Raw genomic sequence first — 19,565 nt, 5'->3', positions numbered from 1 at the left:
AATCTCCCGTCAAGACTGAGCGTATAAGTCGTCACCTTCGGTGGCACACCTATCATATCTATATGGGACTATGCAAAACAATCGGCATTAGCTTAAAGAAACTTAATTAACTTGTTCCTGAGCTCCGAGGTTAACCCCGTGCCCAGGTATACCTTTCTATCTAGTAGATATTCGAACAAGATGACTTGCTCCAGCTCCTCTACTGTAGACTTGGTTGCAACCGAGTCATCCGACAAGACGAATGATCTGGGTACACTGAAATCATCCTCTTCATACCCCGAGTCCGACCCCTTCTGCTTTGCTGTCGAACCCGTACACTTTAGTTTCTATTTAAAGTCCTTGCCACCGACTGACTCATCCTCTTTTGGATCCGTTTTTTTGGGAAAGAGTGGTGGTTCCTCGACCGCGAACATCTCCCTTGCAGCGAGTTGTTCACCTCAAATGATTTTTATCCCCTCCGGTGTTGGGAATTTCAATAGCTGATGTAATGTCGATGGCACAGCCCTCATGCTATGTATCCACGGTCTGCCAAGCAAAGCATTATACTTCATATCCCCTTCGATGACATAGAACACCGTCTGTTGAATGGTACCATCAATGTTGACCGGCAGAGAAATCTCCCCCTTCGTGGTTTCACTCGCCATATTGAACCCACTAAGCACTCAGGCCACCAGTACAATCTGATCGAGTAGCCTTAGCTGTTCAACCACTCTCCACCGGATGATATTGGCCGAGCTACCTAGGTCAATCAAAATACGTTTAAATTGTGATTTAAAAATAAGAATTGAAATTACCAACGCATCATTATGTGGTTGAAAGATGCCTTCTGCATCCTCGTTGCTGAAGGATATGGAACCCTCGGGCACCAAATCCCGATTGCGCTTCTCACGCACAACGATAACCTTTGTCTGTTTCATCACCAGCCCTCGAGGAGCATCTGTACTCCCGATTATCATGTTGATTATATGCTGAGGTTCCACCGGTTCGTCCTGTTTATGGGACTCCCTTTCCTTGTAGTGGCTTTTAGCTCGTTCACTCAGGAATTCTCGAAGGTGGCCAATTTTCAATAACCGAGCCACCTCCTCCCTCAATTGGCGACAGTCTTCGGTTCTGTGCCGATCAGTTCCGTGGTACTCACACATCACGGTCGGGTCCCGTTGACCCGCAGCTGATCTCAATGGTCTCAGCCATCTTGCTTCTGCAATACGACCAATGGCCGAGACGAGATCCGAGGTATTGATGCTGCAGTTGTACTCTGATATCCTTGGTAGGTATTTGTTGCTAGCCAAACTCCCAGCATCACTTCTAAATGATAGACCTCGACTGTTTGACGGGTGTTCAGTCCATTTATCACCCCGACCGGAGAATTGACTGGGACCAACCCTTGATTTTTTCGACCTGAAGCTTGGTTTTTCCGAATGAGAGTATGGCCAATACCTTTCCCTCGATGGTCTTGACTCCGGCTCGTAATTTTTCCTCGATCTCTCAGAGCTTTTACTCATATTTACGGGCCCCGGGGGAAGTTCGAGTTGCTCATCCTCTACCCGAATCTTTGATTCGTATCTGTTATGGACATCTGCCCAGGTCACAGCCTCGTATTCCAGCAAGTTTTCTTTTAAGTTGAACGAGGCCGTTGAGCTCCGAGGATTAAGCCCTTTGGTAAAATCTTGTGCCGCCCATTCCTCTGGAACCGGAGGGAGCTCCATCCGTTCCCTTTGGAACCGGTTGACAAATTCACGTAACAACTCATCGTCCCTTTGGGCTATAAGGAAAATATCTGCCTTCCGGGCCTTCACCTTTTTATCTCCAGCATGGGCTTTTATGAACGCATCCGCGAGCATTTCGAAAGAAGTGATTGAATGCTCGGGTAGATGGTCGTACCAAGTCAATGCTCCCTTCGATAGGGTCTCCCCAAAAATTTTCAGCAACACAGACTCAATTTCATCCTCTTCAACGTCATTGCCTTTTATGGCACATGTGTATGAAGTCACGAGTTCCCGTGGGTCCGTTGTACCGTCATATTTCTAGATATCCAGCATTTTGAACCTTTTCGGGATCAATTTCGGAGCCGCACATGGAGGAAAAGTTCTTTGAATGTACCTCTTTGAATCTGGACCTTTTAGAATAGGCAGAGCCCCCGGGATCTGATCCACCCGAGAGTTATATGTTTCGACCCTCTTCTCAGTTGAGTCTACCCGCTTTGCCAATGTTTCGAGCATTCTCCGAACTTCGGTGGATGAACCGGCTCCAGATCCATTACTCTCGATCATCAGTGTTTCGTCCCTTCCTGGTTCGGCAACACCTTTCGACCTCTCCGGGGCCGCCTTATCATTTTTACTTTGTAGCTGAGCTATTGCGATTCCTTGTTCGGCGATGGCGGTTCTCTGTTCCTGCAACATTTCAAAAATTAGGTGTAAGCTAACCTGATCCGGGGTCTCCGGTACTTTTCGGCCTTGTGCCCGGGCTAAAGTAATTGAATTATGAGTATTTAAGGGATCAGTGGCCGGCTGGGTGGCATTCTCCTGGTTCACGGTGTTCTGCCGATTGATGACTTCCCTCGAATCAACAGAATTTGGGTTGATGGTATCTGCTGGTAGGTCCCGTAGCCCACTGTTCTCGTTTTCGGCCACAATCTCGTTGTTGTTGACATGACCAGATTGCCCACTGCTTGCCATTTGGTCCGTTTTCACAGAGATCAACAAAAGATTTCTTAAACTAACGGGTAGGAGATAGAAGCCAAGATTAAAAAACCGCTATTATCGTAGGCCCACGGTGGGCGCCAAACTGTTTACCTCGAATTTAGGTAAAAAAATTAAATTTGTAAGTGAGGTATAGGATATGTGGATAACTTTAATCTATTTTGTGTTTATGAGAAATATTTATGGATTTGCGTGCTTTAATATGTGTATATATATATATATATATATATATATATCAATGCCTTGAATGAATATGTTGCTATAGATGATTAAGCTAATGGTGTTAGAAGAATAAGCTAAGACCACAAAAATCCACTGATTCGGGCTAAAAGAGAGAGAAATAATGCTTTTTATATATATTTGCTATTACAATGTTCTAGATCTCAAAAAGCCAACCTCTGAAAGTAGGGAAATGTCCTTTAGTTATAGTTTTGCCTCATGGGCCTTTCACACTACACAAAGCCCTTTTGAAATAAAGAAACCCTAAAAGGATAAAATAGGACCGTACGGTTTGACACCTGTACGGTTGCTAGTACAAAATGGTAGAACGGTTTTGACACATGGTTGTTCTGCAGCTGGTAAACCGGACTAACGACCACGTTCAATCCAGACACAGAGAAACGGGGCTAACTGCCACGGGAACTTGACCTGGCGAAACCGGGCTAATGGTAACGCAGAGTTTGGTTCGGAGACACCGGACCAACAGATTTACTTCTCTTTTCTTCATGAGCCACATCTGGTGCAATCCTCGGTCCGAAGAAAAGACTAATCATACTCATGCTCATTTGATCTTACCCCCCGGCCCCGGTGTCTCCGGTCTTGTGCATATCCGGTTTTACCGTATACAGAAAATACTACATCACTATGTTTCTAAATATTTTCTCCATTTTCTTGAATAAAAAAGTTTGATCTCTCTGGTTTTTCCAATTTTTGTTTTCCTCCTCTCAAGCATGATTCAGAGTTCTCAGCACTTTGGAGTTGTGGCAAAAATATCCAAAGTTCATGACTTCTTGCGCTAATGAAATGATATTTTTCCTAGCCAATTTCGTGCCTATACACTCGACTGATTTAGTGGAAATATTATGAGAATAGGCATAAGGAAACCAAATGACGGAACCAATTTTCTGACATTGGTCCTACGCTGGATGCGGATTTGCCTCGAGACAAGGTGCATTAAAAAATCTTCAACGAAAGAAAATTTCATGAATTTCTGTCATATAATGTCTACATAGTGATTGTGGTGGCTATTACAGGAAAGAACAAAAACATATATATTTTTTATATTTGTTACCATTTGATCTTTCCTGATCATTTTTACTTGGATTCACAATCAATATTTTTTGGTGATGGGAGTGACTTTTAAATTTTGCATTACTAATATAATTTTAACTAGTTTCTCGCCATAAAGCAATGTGTTGTTTATGCACTCTGGGAAGTAGGAGAGACATTTTTTACTTTGTTAGTGTCTTAGTTAAGCAAGATTTTAAGTGCTACTATTGTTATTACTCTTTTCGGATGTTGACGGAAGGATTGATAATCCGTATTTATTTGCATGTATTTATTTTTATTTCATTTATATATCGATAGTTTTTATAGGCGTCATTCATGCATTAGCTATCAACAAAGTTGAAGCTTCTGTTAAGGGCATCATATTTGGCGTGAGAGAAAATAGAAGAAGAAAGAGAAAGGAAAGAGAATGAGAATGAGAGAAAAATAATGAAAAGATCTATGAACTGCATCGATATCTTTTTTGTTGTGTTTTAATTTTCTTTTTTTTTTAACTAATAATGAAAGCCCTTTCTATGAATTTAAAATTTTCTTTAAGGTTTAGAGGATAGAACGATGAAGGAGAGATGCTAGTTTTAAGCAATTTTTTCTTTTGTCCTTATCTTGATTGTGAATTGCTGAGTAATATAAATCAAATGAATTATAACTCACATATTATTAATTACTTCTGTGGATTTTTTCTTGCCTAATATTTATTTTTACAAGTGTTAGTAGATCCTAAATAATTATATATTACAATAAATAATTTATGAAATTTAGTTTGGATTGAATTGGTCACTTTGGAAATTACTTTAATTTTCATTTCTTTATTTGACATTTTTATGAATCTTTGTAATTTTATCCATCATTTATATTCAACTAAAAGTTTAATACTTTAAGATGCAATTGTTAATCACTTTAGTTTTTTTTTCCCATCTTATTTTATTTTTGTCGTATTATGAAGTGTCCTGGACCTCCACTAATTCTACGTTGAATTTCTAGATATGGTTCTCTTATTTGAATCACATTTTTTTTTTTTATATTTAACCTAAAATGCTTCTCAACATATTTTTCCGGTCAAATATTTTTATGCACAGTATTATAATATTACTAATAAGTTATAGTTTGATTTTTTTAACCACGCAAAGAGCGGACAAGTACACTAGTATATATAGTAAAGCTGGGAAATAAAAAAGTGACGTGGCACGTCTTAGAGATCAGGAAAGACATTTATTTATTTAACTCAATTTTTTGATTTTTTTCTTGCACAATAATACAATAACCTTTATTTTTAAATTGAAAAAACAGAATATAATTTATTATCAAATATGAAAAAGAAACACATTGTTTACAAAAAAAAAATGCTATCAGTACCATTACGAAAATTAAGGACCCATATAATTGTAGCATCATAATAGTATGTCCATTAATCTCTTTCCTCATTAATACCAGTTAAAACCTACGTTGTACCTTCTTATTACATTTCATTGATTATGTTGACACCTAATTTTTAACCTCCCGTAATTTATTTTAAGTGCTTGGAGTCCTTAGACAAAATAAATAAAATCAGTTGTGCACCCTAAAGAGTCTAGGTAATTTTTATGAAATTATTTGGGATAATATTTCACCCTTTTAAATTGATAAAGAAACCTCCAGGGTATTTTAAATTTTTTGTGGAAATTGATGATATTTAAAGAATATTTTTATTGAAATGAATCAAAGGGGCAAGAAAACCCTTTTTGGATAATTATTTGATTAATTAATTAAATCAAGGAAAATTAGATTAATGAGTAGTTTTATTCCATTTTTATTGTCCAAGGCACTTTGAGTAATTAAAAGAAGTGATCATTTTACCCATTAAATCTTGATTCTGTGTGCGTTTGCGTAGTTGATTAATTCTCTTTTATCTGGTTAATTAACTCAAAACCAGTATCTGCAAAATGATTTCTATTTTATTTATGAGTCCTGTTTTAAATTACTTAAGTCCTAATGGACTGATAATTAGTTTTTCTTTATTTATTTATTAGTTTATTTTTCACCGACCCTCTATGCATATATATATATATATATATATATATACTAGATACCTGATACCCGTGCCAGCACAGGCCCAACATGTGACTCGAGTACTTTTTACATTTTTGGATCAAAATTACCGACATGCACGAATGGAAATTATGAACTTATTGATCTTGAATGAACAAAAAAAGAAACTACGAAGTTTGCTAGTCTTGAATGATGTTGCAATCAGACATGATCAAACTATAAATGTAAATTTCCTATAGGAACATTGAAGAGGAACTTAATCAAATAACTACACTCCTTAAGTGGTACACTGCAGTGCAAAACGTACTTCGAACTTCATTTAAAGAAACCAAAATCTGGTAGATGTGCCTGACCACCAAAAATGGGACCTTATTCCAAAAAACAGTTTCCTCTGTCCATACGTATCTGCATCATTCCCTATCTGCAACAAAAAATTTACACCCTTCAATGCATATAGTCATGTAAATTACTGGCGAATAGTTGGACCAATTTCTAGTGAAACTAACAAGTTCAATGTGAAAATGACTTTGAAAATGGCAGGTATGTCCCCAAAAATTTCAAATAGCACAACCACTTATTTGATGCTGCAACTTAATAAGCTAAAGCCAAATCTGAATTCGTAAAAACACGATGAAGAATATTTCTCCTACCTTGTAAATGATTTTTTTAAAAAAAGTTATCTTTCCATACACTCTAAAAGATTATACATATAGCACCTTGATATTAGGATGAAGATACGATTAACTATACACATACATCAATGTAAAATAAGTTTCTATAGTATCAAGTGACATGAAGGAAGAGATTGAATTACACCTATATTATGCTCTTGACGATTGGGATGTCTTTAGCAGCATATCGTGAATATGGAAGTCCCAAAACGATAAATTTTTTCTGTCATCGAAAGCATATACTTCTGATCATTATTCCATTATCAAATGTATATTACCTGTGTTTTGTCACCAGAAAATTGGTCAGATTTACAAAATATGCTAGAGAGGAATTGAATAGCAAAAGCCAGATGATTCTACTATCGTCTCTTGCAAGTGCCAATGTGATGCCAACTACATTTTCTTCCATTAAAAGTGTTGCTGGTAATAGAAATACAACTGCTATAGGAGCCATATAGAGTAGAAGGTTCATGGAATTCAGCTTCTCCCTTTATTCAAAATTAAACATTTCAGCATTCAACAAAAAGCAAAACTTGGCTAGAGATTCACTCATAAATATAAAACACACAGATCTATATAGTAATTACCCTTCGGAGGACAGCAAAATCCCCTGAAGCACTGACTTGAGTGCTCTTGCAGCTGTTGCACCGACACACATTATGAATCCAAATAGATGAAAACTTGGTTCACCTTGAGAAGATAAATTGAAATGTATCAGAGAAAAATAAATTTCTCCAACACCATTACACAAAAAATATGAAACTGCTACTACAATTTAGTCATATATAATATCAATATAATCCTTTTCGTAAGCCTAGTTCAAAAGATACTTCTTTTACACCCTAAACATCGTGCTACCATTAGAAATATAACCTGAGGAAAAAACTTACTTTAATCATGGATTGATTAGAACCAATCCCACTAACAAGGAAATAAGCACTAAAACACTTCTCTTTTAGCAAATTCATTCATCGTAACACTACTTATCTGACGATATTATGTTAACAATAAAGAAGGACCAGTTCTACAAAGACTATTACACCCTTGATCATGAAATATCAAGGATGCTTCATGGACGATATCTTCATATCTAACACAAAGATTACCCCTCTTATATATTCCACCAATCCTATCCGTCCTCCACTCCCTAAATGAAAGAAGGAAAACTAAACAACGAAAAAGAAAACATATAGCAATAGAAACCATGTCAGTTACTTAAGTAGATATGATAAATTTTCTTCCCACAATATTAGACTACTAAACTAAAATGCTAGTAGTAAAACCTGGTCATAAAAATATTAATACAGTTCTTTTCATAAGCCTAGCTCAGATGATATATCTTTTGGTACATTGTAAATATTGTGCGGGCCATAACCTGACTTTATTGAGCTAAGAAGCTGGTGGTAGGCAGCCGAATCACCACTATGATTCCCAAAGTTCAGACGATTATGTTACAAGACTATGAATTTAAAGTCTAGTTGACTAAACCAACCAAAACAGACCAAGATCAACTGTTGCATGTTCCCCCTTTGGCTAAACCACCACTTCAGGCTAACCCTTTTGCCTGGCTGGGGGAAGTGTTTGGATCTATAATGACACAAACCTTTTTTGGGCTTTGGATAAAACTAAAATGCTAATAAAACTTGATCATAGGGAATACTAATGCAGTCCTTTTCATAAGCATAGCACAGACGCTATATATCTTTTAGCACATTCTAAATATTGTGCAGCGACTGAATAAACAGCCTGACTTCATTGAGCTAAGAAGCACAGCCAAATCACCTGTGAAAATGACTTTGACAATGGCAGGTATATCCCCAAAACTTGGTATAAGGAGAACCTTAGAGCGGAAAACTACATAAACCTCTAGTAAGCACCTAAGAATAAGAATGGACAGATAGAAGCAAACCATATAATAACTTAAGATTCAATTAGTGTTTTTCGCTTTAGGAATAAGGTCTGCATACACTTTACCCTCCCCAAACCCCACATTGTGGGATTTCACTGGGTATGTTGCTGCTGTTGTTGTTCTGCTATTTTGCAGGTGCACTTTTCAAACATAGATTCATATTCAACACTGCTTACCCTGAAAAAATCAGTCTGAGCACTCATTTGGCCCGGACAGTCATAAGAGGAAGTGATGAAGTAGGAAAATGAAATATAGTAATCAGTTAATCACCAATACAATTGTACAACCTAGAACTAAGAACTAAAGAACTAAGTACCACTTCAATTACTCAGAAAGCTAAAAGAACAAAAGATTAAGCAGAAAGAATGAGAACTAAGAACTAAAGAACTAAGTACCACTTCAATTACTCAGAAAGCTAAAAGAACAAAAGATTTAAGCAGAAAGAATGAGAATAAGAATGTTTCAGAAGAATCAGCAATTATTACCTTGCCCATAATTGAAGCTTTGACATGGGATGAGTATGCCTTCACCCGGAAAACCAAGCTTGCTGCGGAGGCCACAACAAGAGTAATCCATTTGCTGCAATTCCAATTAAATTGAGGATAAAATTAATTTTTACTCCTCCTGAAATTAATTATGAAAGGAATGAAAGAGCAACTACACTCATGCAAATAAAAGTGAATTGAAGGCAGCGACCCATCTATGAAAGAACCAGAAATAGAAGGAAAGAAAAATAGAACTACAACAATACCTTGTAAAATTGCGACAAAACACCCGAGAAAGCACAATATCAAAATACGAACTGAGTCTAATTCTATTGTATCTGATGAGAGAGAGATACATCGAAAGCTTCTGGGAAGAGATGACTCAAGAGAGAACACCAATCTTTGCAGGTTAACGGACTACCTTGCAAAGAAATAGATGCGTAAACTGTCCAAATGGATGAAAACACTTAAAATTACCCAATCAAGTCCCATTACCAGGAATCTTCTACATTGAAAGAACCAAGAATACAGAAAATTCTACAAAGAAAAAGTGGAGAAAACTCACCAGAATTATCCAAATGGAGATAGTTTGAAAGGAGACCAAATAAAGGGCAAAAAGAAACTAAGATGATGAGCAAGGGTATGTATGACAGAGATAGAAATACAGTAGAATGGAGAAATCTCCAGATACAGAGGTGAAATACTTTGAATGCGGTCTCTAGTCTTCGGGTTAAACGTTGCATTTTTGTCTATCTTGAAAAGTCTAAAATACCCTTGAACAAAAATAATTTGTCTGCAAGAAGACATGTCGACAATCCTGCTTCAAACACATGACAAACAGAAACTCCTCAGATAAACAAACAGAAACCAATCAGAACATATACTATACAATATCTCTGTGTAAACAATCAAATTAAGCAGAAATATTTCTCCCTTTTAATTCAAAAGGGTATCAAAATATGATTGCGAAGACCTTAAAGTAAACAAATTCATTATCAACGAAAAAATGACAACAATAAGATTACTCTAAACAGAGAGACTGATACCTCAGAAATGATCAAATTATCAAACAAACCTTGAAGCGTCATTCAAAAGAGGGGGATGTATTTTTGGGGAGTCGACGTCTCCTCAATGTGAAGAAGCTAAGGGGAAAAAATGAATTCCAATAAAGGAGCGATACTCGCCAAAGTCTGAGATACTTAACACACACACAAACCTGCAATTACCATAACATAAAGCGAAAGTTGAAACAGAGAAGATGAAGGAAAACATACCATCATAAGCATCAGTAATATATATCCGCAACTAACAAAGTTGAAGAAAGGATGCAAACCAAGAAGAAAACAAAGCCATCCATTAGATTATGTGTTTGGAGGAAATCAAAGGATCATTTTGAATATTAATACCTCAAGAGATAACATATAAAATCCGACTGCTGAAGTAAAAATTAAGAGCAATGACTGCGACATTCTCTATTCGTACTCCTTCGTCCTCCCACTCGCCTACGTCTCCCTTAGTTCCTTGACAATCGCATGCGCGTAAATCATCGTCATTCCTCTGTAATATGCACCTTGATTCTATACCTATGTACGAATCGTTTCACCTGCCCAGAGTACATTTTCTTCTCCATAGATTGTTAAGCAAGTAATATTACCCAAAATTTAGCATTACTACTCTTTCCAGTCAGAATTTCAAGCACAAATTAAAAAGTACCACAAATAAATGAAGGCTCTTTTAGAAATATACAAACTGGAAAAAAGAAGAGATAGTCGAACATGAATGAATTGCAGAAACTTGCAAAAATTAGAAGTTGAAAAGGACAATAAGAGAATCGAAATCAAAGCGAAAAAGGACCCAACTATTGCACAGAAAAAAGCGTAACAGATTAATCAGCTCAGAACACAACGAAATGAAGGTAGATGAATGTGGTTTGCTAAAAATAGACTGATTTGGTTCTTCGATCATCCTAAAAAATGGATGTGAGATTTCCTTCACGCTTTAAGAATCTTGGTTCCATAAAGCGCTTTGTTTGTTGATAAAAACCTAAAATTTTTCTTTCTTTTCGGTGATAATTTTTCTTAACAATTGGTAACAACTCGAATTGGAAGCAAAACCTATAAATAACAATAAAGTTAAAGTAGAAAAACTCAATAAAGGATGTTGCAAAGAGGCATCATGATGGAACAAAACCAGAAATTAAAACGGTAGGCTCTTCGTTCGACTGATCCAGTAGCTCTAGCTTCTTCTTGTGCAATTTGAAAGCCTACTTTGTGTTCATAATATTGAGTAAAAAATAAAAATCTCTTTCACAACTTCATTTTACATAGTTTCAACGACGTTAAATAAGAATAAGAAAGAGCTGAAAAGGATCACCTTAGTAATTTATCAATTTCAAATATTTTCTTATCAAATTTTTTTTTAAGGTCAATTTTTTATGTCAATTTGATCAACTTCTAGAGCAAATGAGGAATCAATTTACTTTTTTATGACTTAATAAATGTTTCATTAACAGAAAAATATCCTAAATAAGAATTGAAAGGAAGAAGAAAAAGAAGAAGAAAAAAGAAAGAAAGAAAGAGCAGATTGAGCTCATCGCAAGGTAGAACCAAAAATTGTTTGTCCCCATGACCCCATCAGCAATTTCCAACTGAGAGAGAGGCAGAGAAAATGAGATAAAATGCAGATTAGAGGAAGAATCGAGAAGATTGATTATTAGTATGGAAGACCAAAACGTGAAATGACCGAAATGCCCTTGGAATGATGTTGACGACGATCCTGCTTCAACCCGTGCTTCTATAATAGTAGGAATATATACATATATGTATATATATAATGGGCCCAACTTCTAAAAAATAAAGGACCAGGCCCAGTCCAACAAAGGACCAGGACCTGATCTAATAGAGATTAAAGGGGGGGGGGGGGGGGGGGGGGGGGGTTGGGAGTATATACTCCTCCCACCCGCCATATTTGAAGACCCTAAGGGTCTGTGGGCAAAGAAAAGAGAGATGAGATGGCTAGGGGTAAAACCCTAGCGTCGCCTCCTGTTCCACCACCTACCCGCCCCATTTTTTCAGTCCTATCCCATTGTTGGAGCATATAATGAGGAGAAGAGGACAAAGCATTAAAATCGTCATCCTTCTCTCACCAGAAAAACGGCCAAACAGGGCCTTAAAGGTACAACCCCCCCCCCCCCCCCCCCCAAAAATAAATTATATGTATTTCCAGAGAAAAGGCCATAAATAGTCCCTTATCTATGGGAGTAGGTCTAAAATAGTCCCTTAACTATATACTTACCGGTTTTAGTCCTTTAACTATCCAAAAACTTATCAAATTTGGTCTCCATCTATTTTTTTATACAAACAGCGTACAAACTCATAAACCTTCATGAGATTAATCATTAAACCATTCCTCAGACCTATATTTCTCTCTCCCTGCTTCTTTTTCCTCAAGTTCCTCTTGTTAAAAAAAAAAGAAAAAAAAGTGCATTCTGGCACTAATGTCGCTCTCGAGTCTCTAAAATTCGAAAAGACAAACTCAGGCAAAAAAATTCTGTAACCATTCTTCTCAAACACTACTAAAAAACTGGTAAAAACCGACGGAAAAAAACCGATGGAAAAAACCGACGGAAAGACCGACAGATTCTGTCGGTTTTTTCAATAATTTTTTTAAATCTTTTTTTTAAGAAAACCGACGGACTGCGTCGATTATTTTTTGCACAAAAATGCCCAAAAAAATACAATTATTTGTTATATTATTTTCTAAAATAAACCGATGGAGTCGGTCGGTTTTTTATTTTTATTTTTTTATAAATTCTGACGGAGACGGAGTCCGTCGGTTTTTAGAGCGAAAAAACAGTATAAATTAAATCAATGTAAGTATATGAACAAAAAATAATAGTGGTCTAGTGGTAAAGCCCTTTAATGCCAAGGAACATACCAGGGTTTGACTCCAAGTTCCTACATTTCATTCTTTAATTTTCAAAAAAAAAAAAAAAAAGACGTGAGACCGTTAGTTTTTTTTTTTTTAGCAAAACGACTGACTGGGTCAGTTTTAACCGACGCAGTCCGTCGGTTATGAAACGCGAGAGAGAACTTGAGGAAAAAAGTTGAGGTTAAAGAATGAACTTGAGAAAAAAGAAGCAGGGAGAGAGAAATATAGGTCTGAGGAATGGTTTAACGATTAATCTCACGAAGGTTTATGAGTTTGTACGCTATTTGTATAAAAAAATAGATGGAGACCAAATTTGATAAGTTTTTGGATAGTTAAAGGACTAAAACCGGTAAGTATATAGTTAAGGGACCATTTTAGACCTACTCCCATAGATAAGGGACTATTTATGGCCTTTTCTCTGTATTTCCATCATGATTACTAGTCTTGAAGTATTTTGAACCATTGATTTCATTTTTACCTTAGATCTAGACCGTATGTTGGTTGTGTGAGTGAGACTTGTGTAAATCCACAAGTCCCACATTGGTAGTATGAAACTCGAGAAGGATTCTGGGGTTTATATAAATAGAAACCCCCATTCGTTCAAAAAGGGAGGTCAGAAAACTAAGAAATAGGCTGAAAGTTGTATTTTTAGCCTTAAGGGTTCCATAAGTCTAAAAATTTTAGTTTAAAAAAAAACTAAGGGTTTCAGTTTGTTTTCATTAGTTCTAAAATTTGCTTTATTTTATTTGCTTGTGTGGTGTCATGGTGGCTTGAGTTTGGTATTGGAGCACAAAGGCCTCCAAAATCCATCGCTTGATCCCAGTTGCACTCACAAAAGGTAAATACCTTTTAGTTTGATGCTTTACATTTGTGTTATGTCATAGTTAGTGAGATTATGTGTGGTTTTATTAATGAAGTTTAAGTTAGTGTTTCAGCTTAATGCTTTATACTTAGATTTATGTCATGTTTAGTTAATAAGATTAGCTGTGTGATGAAGCTGAAGTTATTATTCTACTTTACTGCTTTTCATATTTAGATTCTGCTTATGTTGTGTTTTAGTTAATAAGATTGTTGGGGTATTGTGATAAAGTTTAAGTAGTTTTGTTGCTTTTTATACTTAGATTCTATTTGTATTATGCTTAGGTAATATGATTATGTGATTTATGATAGGATTTAAGTTAGTACATTAGCTTATCACCTTTATATCTTGTTTCTGTCTACATTATACCTAGTTAAGGGGTGTGTGTGTGGTTTAGGATAGGTGGTTGAGTCAATATGCTGGTCTATTCCCCTTCTTTTCAGTTTTATGTTCATACTAGGCCTGGTTAATATGATTGTTTGTGGTTTAGGACAAAGCCCAAACCTGATATGTTTGTTATGATTCCCTCCTGGATTCTGTCTACATTATGTTTGTTTAAGGAGCTTCATGTGGGTTATGGGGGAATTTCAAGTTGATAGGTTTTTTTGACTCAACTTTATTATTCAGGACTTCTATTCATGCTTTGTGACTAGTTGTTCCTTTTTCTTTACATATAATCTAGACCATAGCATTAAGTTGATGAACTTGCTTGACTCAGATTTCCATTTAGCTTTTTTGTCTGCTCCTATTGTTTATTTAGTTGTGACTAAAGGTATATTGAGTGTGGTTTAGACTATGGTTTTGAGTTTGATGAGTTTTATCTGAATTTGGATGCCTTTTCTGTATTTTCTGTTCCATCATGGTTGTCTAAACACCATCAAATCCCTATGTGAGGTTTTGGGATGTGGTCTAAGTTGATATGTTAGCTTGATGAAAGTCCTGTGTTTTGATCAGAGTCAAAATAGGTCTGTTGAAGCCAGAAGTAGTCTATTCCCATGTGTACCATGTGATAAGGTTGGGTCATGAGGGGGTTAGTTTGAAGTCACAAGCTTTTTTGAATGACTGATTTGCCTTATGTCTTATTATTGATCATTTGGAGGTTGTCTTGGTCTGGAGGTTAATTAAGGGAGGGATCAAGAGGCCTGTGTTACATCTCGGAGATTTTGATTTGTTGCGTTGTGAGTAGACTAACACAAACTTAAGGTGAACATGAAGTCCTTAGGAGATTAAGGAGAGTATTTGATAACTTTAAGCGCGTACCATAAGATTTAGGAGTCATATGAATCGATGAAACTAAGTTCGTCGAAGCAAGTGGAAATGTAAGACATGTTTGGGAAGGTTTCGCAACAAGTGAGTTATGATGTGTTTAGTAATGTCTTGAGGGGGAGCTATAGGGCCTCTTAGATGGTTAATGAAGTGTTATACAAGTGTCAATAAGGTTCCACAAGGATTTGAGGTTGAACGAATCGACGAGAGTATGTTTCGGGAAAAGATAGGTTGTACAGTCATTTATACGGACTGTATAATTTATACGGCCCGTCTAATGGTCCGTAGAATCATTATAGAGAAGGGTGAACCCCTGGTGGGATTATACGGTCCATTTATACGGACCGTATAAATGGTACGGACCATATAAATGGTCGTATATCCGGGTCGGGCCAGTTCTTCTTTTTATTATATATGAACGACCCTTGTTCTTTTTTTTTCATTTCCCACTTTCCCCAAACTCTTAAAAGCTCTAGAACTTTCCTCCAAGCATATTCCACCCAAACCCAAGAGAAGTCAAAGATCAAATAGCAAGAATAAAGATATTCAAGTGTTGGGAGACTCACTAGGGTTTGTAGGATTCAAGAATTCCATGGGTATTGAAGTTAGGGTTTCATTCAAGTTGGTAATTTGATCCGAAGCTCATTCCTATGTGATAAAAGGTTAGTTTTCATGCTTATTTCATGTTATTAAGCATGCTTGGTTGTTGAACAACTCGAGTAAGGGGAGAAGGTGGAAAATGAAGTTTAAATATAGATTTAATGATATTTTGGGTAGTAAATTAACTGGAGTTATCATTGTTAGAATGTTATGAGTGTAATCTTGTTACGAAGGATAATAATGATGACAAGGAAGTGTTACATACAATTGTACAAAGGGTTGATGTGAAGTTGTTGATATGAATTGATTATGAGAATGAATTTTGAGACTTAATGGAATATGACTACTTGATATGATATTGTGGATGTCGTTATGGTTGTTTGAAAGTTGTTTCGTAATAGGGTGTAAGTTGATGAAATAGGGGAAATGCTGCCCAATTTTCGCTAAGCTTATGAATTATTCTAGTTTGAACTTAAAAGTGCCTTTAAGAGTTAACCTTGGTATGAATCCTTTTAAATGTAGATTTCTCAGGCTTTAGTGGTGAACGTTAAGTAGTTAAGAAGACGTAAAGGTATGTAAGGCTAACCCTTCCATCTTAAGGCATGATTCCATTGTTGTACACCTATTCATGAAATTCACCATGTTTTCCATGATGCCTCCAATTCTAGAAGTGCTAAAGCTCATAAGTCTTGATACTCTCATGATATCGTTGATCTCATCCTACAATAGTTGGCCCTCTAAAGGAAGACATATTGATGATGATGATGTCGACACTACTTATGTACTCCTGTGTGTATATGTATGTATATATGTCTAGCCATTATGTAACACCGAGCTTGTATGGTCAGGTATGATATTCATTGCGCGCACACCACTGCAGTTAGGTATGGACAACACCGAGCCTTGCTATGGTCGGGTATGTGTGACACCAAACCTCTATGGTCGGGTATGGTACTACTATATATGTGTGCGTATGTATGGAAGGTTTCTATTAGAAAAAGGGTAAGTAAATATGATGAACGTCTCAAGAGGTATATGTATAGTTCTCCTATCTCATAGCTCTTCTATCTCATGTTATCCTTTATGTTATCATTATGTTACTGCTTATTCCTTACATACTCTGTACATTGTTCGTACTGACGTCCTTTTGTTTGTGGACGTTGTGTCATGCCCGCAGGTGGACAGGGAGATAGACTTGATCCTTAGACTGCTTATCCAGAGACTGCGTAGAGGAACTCTATTTGATTCGGAGCTGCAGCTATTGGTACTATTCTTTTGTGTATATATATGGGCATGGCGGAGCCCTGTCCCGTCTTTATGATGTTACATACTCTTTTTAGAGGCTCGTAGATAGTTGTGTATAGCTAGATGTCTCTTAGCCTTGTCGGCTCATATTTTGTATATCATTTTGTTAGCCTCATCGGCTTGTGTATATGTATATGGGCGTAGTTGATGATGTTGATATAAAAGGGTTCTTGCCTGATAAGATTTGCATTATTGATGCACATGAATTGCGAGTTAGCTTTGTGGCTCACCTAGTTATGTTTGTGAAAGTATGATGAGAGGTGCCCGTCATGGCCCTCCGGTTGGATCGCGACAGCCTGTCTGAAGTAAGTTGCCTAATCTGGTCATTGTTTGTCCTATGTGTCTTATGTGGTTATGTGTGGGTTGGGAGTTGAAGTCTTGAACCTAGCTTGATCATAGTTTGCCTTGCTTGGTCATATGCGTCATGGGAAAGTTGAAGTCTTGTTATGTTAAACCCAACCTGATTATTGCTTGTCCCATGTGGTTAAGTGTCATGGGAAAGTCAAATCTTGTTATGCTGAACCCAACCTGATTATTGCTTGTCTTATGTGGTTATGTGTTAAGAAAAAGTAAAAGCTTATTATGTTGAACTTTAGTCTTGATCATTATTGTCTCACCTGATCATGTACCTGTTTGAAAGGTAGAGGGTCTAAAAGGAACTGGAACTAATCCGGTCGTCACCTTGTCTTTCCTGAATATTTTGTATGTTTGGGAGTTGAAGTTTGTCATGTGCTAGACCTAGCCTGATTATGTCTGTCCTCTAATGGAATTTGGATTCTAAAAAGTGAAAGTGTACTGTGTGCTCTTTGTGGAATTCTACTTGTTTTACTCGGTAACTTGTTTAGCCTGATTCTTGTTGTCTCACCTAAGTCTTACTTACTTGATAAAACATGGCATTTTGGGGTCACAATAATGTATATTGAAACAAAGGTCTTAAAAGTGATCCTGGGGGAAGGGTTTTAACTTGACCAAGGTACTTCACTTAGCTCTGCTTCTTGTTTGGTTGTTCTATTTGTGGTAAATATGGGAATTTGTTAGCTACCTCTGAGTAGAACATGTGGGGGTGTGTGGTTATGATGTGTTTGAGTCTAAAAGGTTTTCTAAGGTTGCGATAATAAACTAGACTCAGAGTAGTCCTGAGATGGTCTATGTTTGATGAATATGGGCAAATCACCTAGTCTAACACGTTGATTAAAAGGTGATTGTTATGTTTGTTCTTACCTAGCAAAAATAGAATATGCCTATTCTGATAAAAGGGGCATAAAAAGGGATTTAAAGGTTGGTAGTTTGGCAAGGAGTGTATGCATGTGTGTGTGGCCCATGGGTCATGTCTGTGTGCAGGATTTTTTTTTTTTTTGAGAACTTGCCATCTAGTTACAATAATAGGTCAGGATAAAGGATAAAAGAAGGAAGGATGATAGGATCTTTGTTATAAATATTGCTTAACTTGTCCTTGTGTAGTCTTTTCTTGATACTGTTGTGTTTCCCTTTGATGTTGAGAGATGAGTTCTTTCAAAAAAGAGTGGTGATAAGGTTAAAATGATGGTGCTGAAGTCTGTTGTTTGTTTCTTTGTGTGGTTTGAGATGCAAAAGAAAAATGTGTACTCTTTCCATTGAACTACAATGTGGTTAAAAACAAAGACTTTTCTATGATCTTGGTTTTAGTTTGAAGTTGTTAGGGAAAACTAGTTTGTTATCACTTGCTATGTGTCCATGATGTGTCTGTTACTCATAAGGAAATTTGATAATAAAAGGTCTTTAAAATCTGGATATGGTCCTTAGAAATCAGCTAGTTTTGTTGTTGTCTGCTATGTGTCTATGAGGTGCTTGTTCCCAGTACATCACATTTTTACTTGATAACTAAGGTTTACTTTATAATCTAGACATATTCCTTATGAAATAATCAGCTTGTTACTGTGTTCTATGTGTATGCAAGGGGTCTGTTCCTAGTGTTTATAGTGAATTCGGTAACAAAGTCTTTAAGATCTGTCCATTAGTCCCATGGGTTCATTGTCCTAGATCTTCCATGGCCTTTAGTGGTGTCACTAGGGTATGGGGGGAGTGCATAAATGAGAGGAGAGAGGTCTTGGGAGAGAAAAGGTGAGCCTGGGCATGAACTGGAGGTAATGACCAGTGGAAACTAGGATCCCTTTGCTGAAAGGGAGATTCAGGAGGAGGAGATGGGGAGGTGATGACCCCATCCTATCCTGCTTCCCCTTTCCTTACCCTGAGACCCTATCATTTTCTCTTAGAACTCCTTTTCATGACCTTGGGACACACCAAGACCATAGGTGATTTGGAACGGTCTAACTATGTCTAACAGGGAGGGAAAGATACACCTAGAGCCAAATAAGCTATTGTAAATACTTGCCAAATTTGAGTGTTATGTGATTCCCACCTTGCCTTCTAAAAATCCCTTTTGTCTAAAAGGTTTGCAGGTTTTTTCTGAGCCTTACTTGTTTAAAATTAGTTGTGTGTGTAAAGGGAAAATGGGGGGCTGATGGGTGTGTTATGTGGGCTTGAGTCAAC

At 36.8% G+C, this 19,565-nt stretch overlaps 1 protein-coding gene across 20 annotated transcripts; it reads right to left on the bottom strand.

Moving 5' to 3' along the window:
* Positions 1-6,136: 6,136 nt before the first annotated feature.
* LOC132636083 (probable sugar phosphate/phosphate translocator At3g11320) lies at positions 6,137-11,812 on the bottom strand. 20 transcript variants are annotated; one of them, XR_009581005.1, is made up of 7 exons: positions 10,483-11,808; positions 10,351-10,381; positions 9,781-9,893; positions 9,343-9,493; positions 9,077-9,170; positions 6,828-7,372; positions 6,137-6,432 (listed from the first exon to the last, which is right to left on the bottom strand). XR_009581005.1 is itself a non-coding variant. In XM_060352757.1 (5 exons), the coding sequence occupies exons 1-5, from the start codon at positions 10,543-10,545 to the stop codon at positions 6,429-6,431; spliced, it is 474 nt and encodes a 157-aa protein (XP_060208740.1). In that variant the 5' UTR covers positions 10,546-11,812; the 3' UTR covers positions 6,137-6,428. The 20 variants fall into 20 exon arrangements, 1 of the variants encoding a protein (XP_060208740.1); XR_009581003.1 differs by lacking the exon at positions 10,351-10,381 and adding an exon at positions 10,123-10,292 and having other exon boundaries at positions 10,483-11,796; XR_009581002.1 differs by lacking the exon at positions 10,351-10,381 and adding an exon at positions 10,152-10,292 and having other exon boundaries at positions 10,483-11,792.
* Between the last annotated feature and the right edge of the window lie 7,753 nt (positions 11,813-19,565).

This window comes from Lycium barbarum, chromosome 4 (genome assembly GCF_019175385.1).
Source record: "Lycium barbarum isolate Lr01 chromosome 4, ASM1917538v2, whole genome shotgun sequence".
Classification (NCBI taxonomy): Eukaryota; Viridiplantae; Streptophyta; class Magnoliopsida; order Solanales; family Solanaceae; genus Lycium; species Lycium barbarum.
The sequence above is the reverse complement of the archived record's forward strand: the minus strand, read 5'-3'. Positions and strand labels throughout refer to the sequence as shown.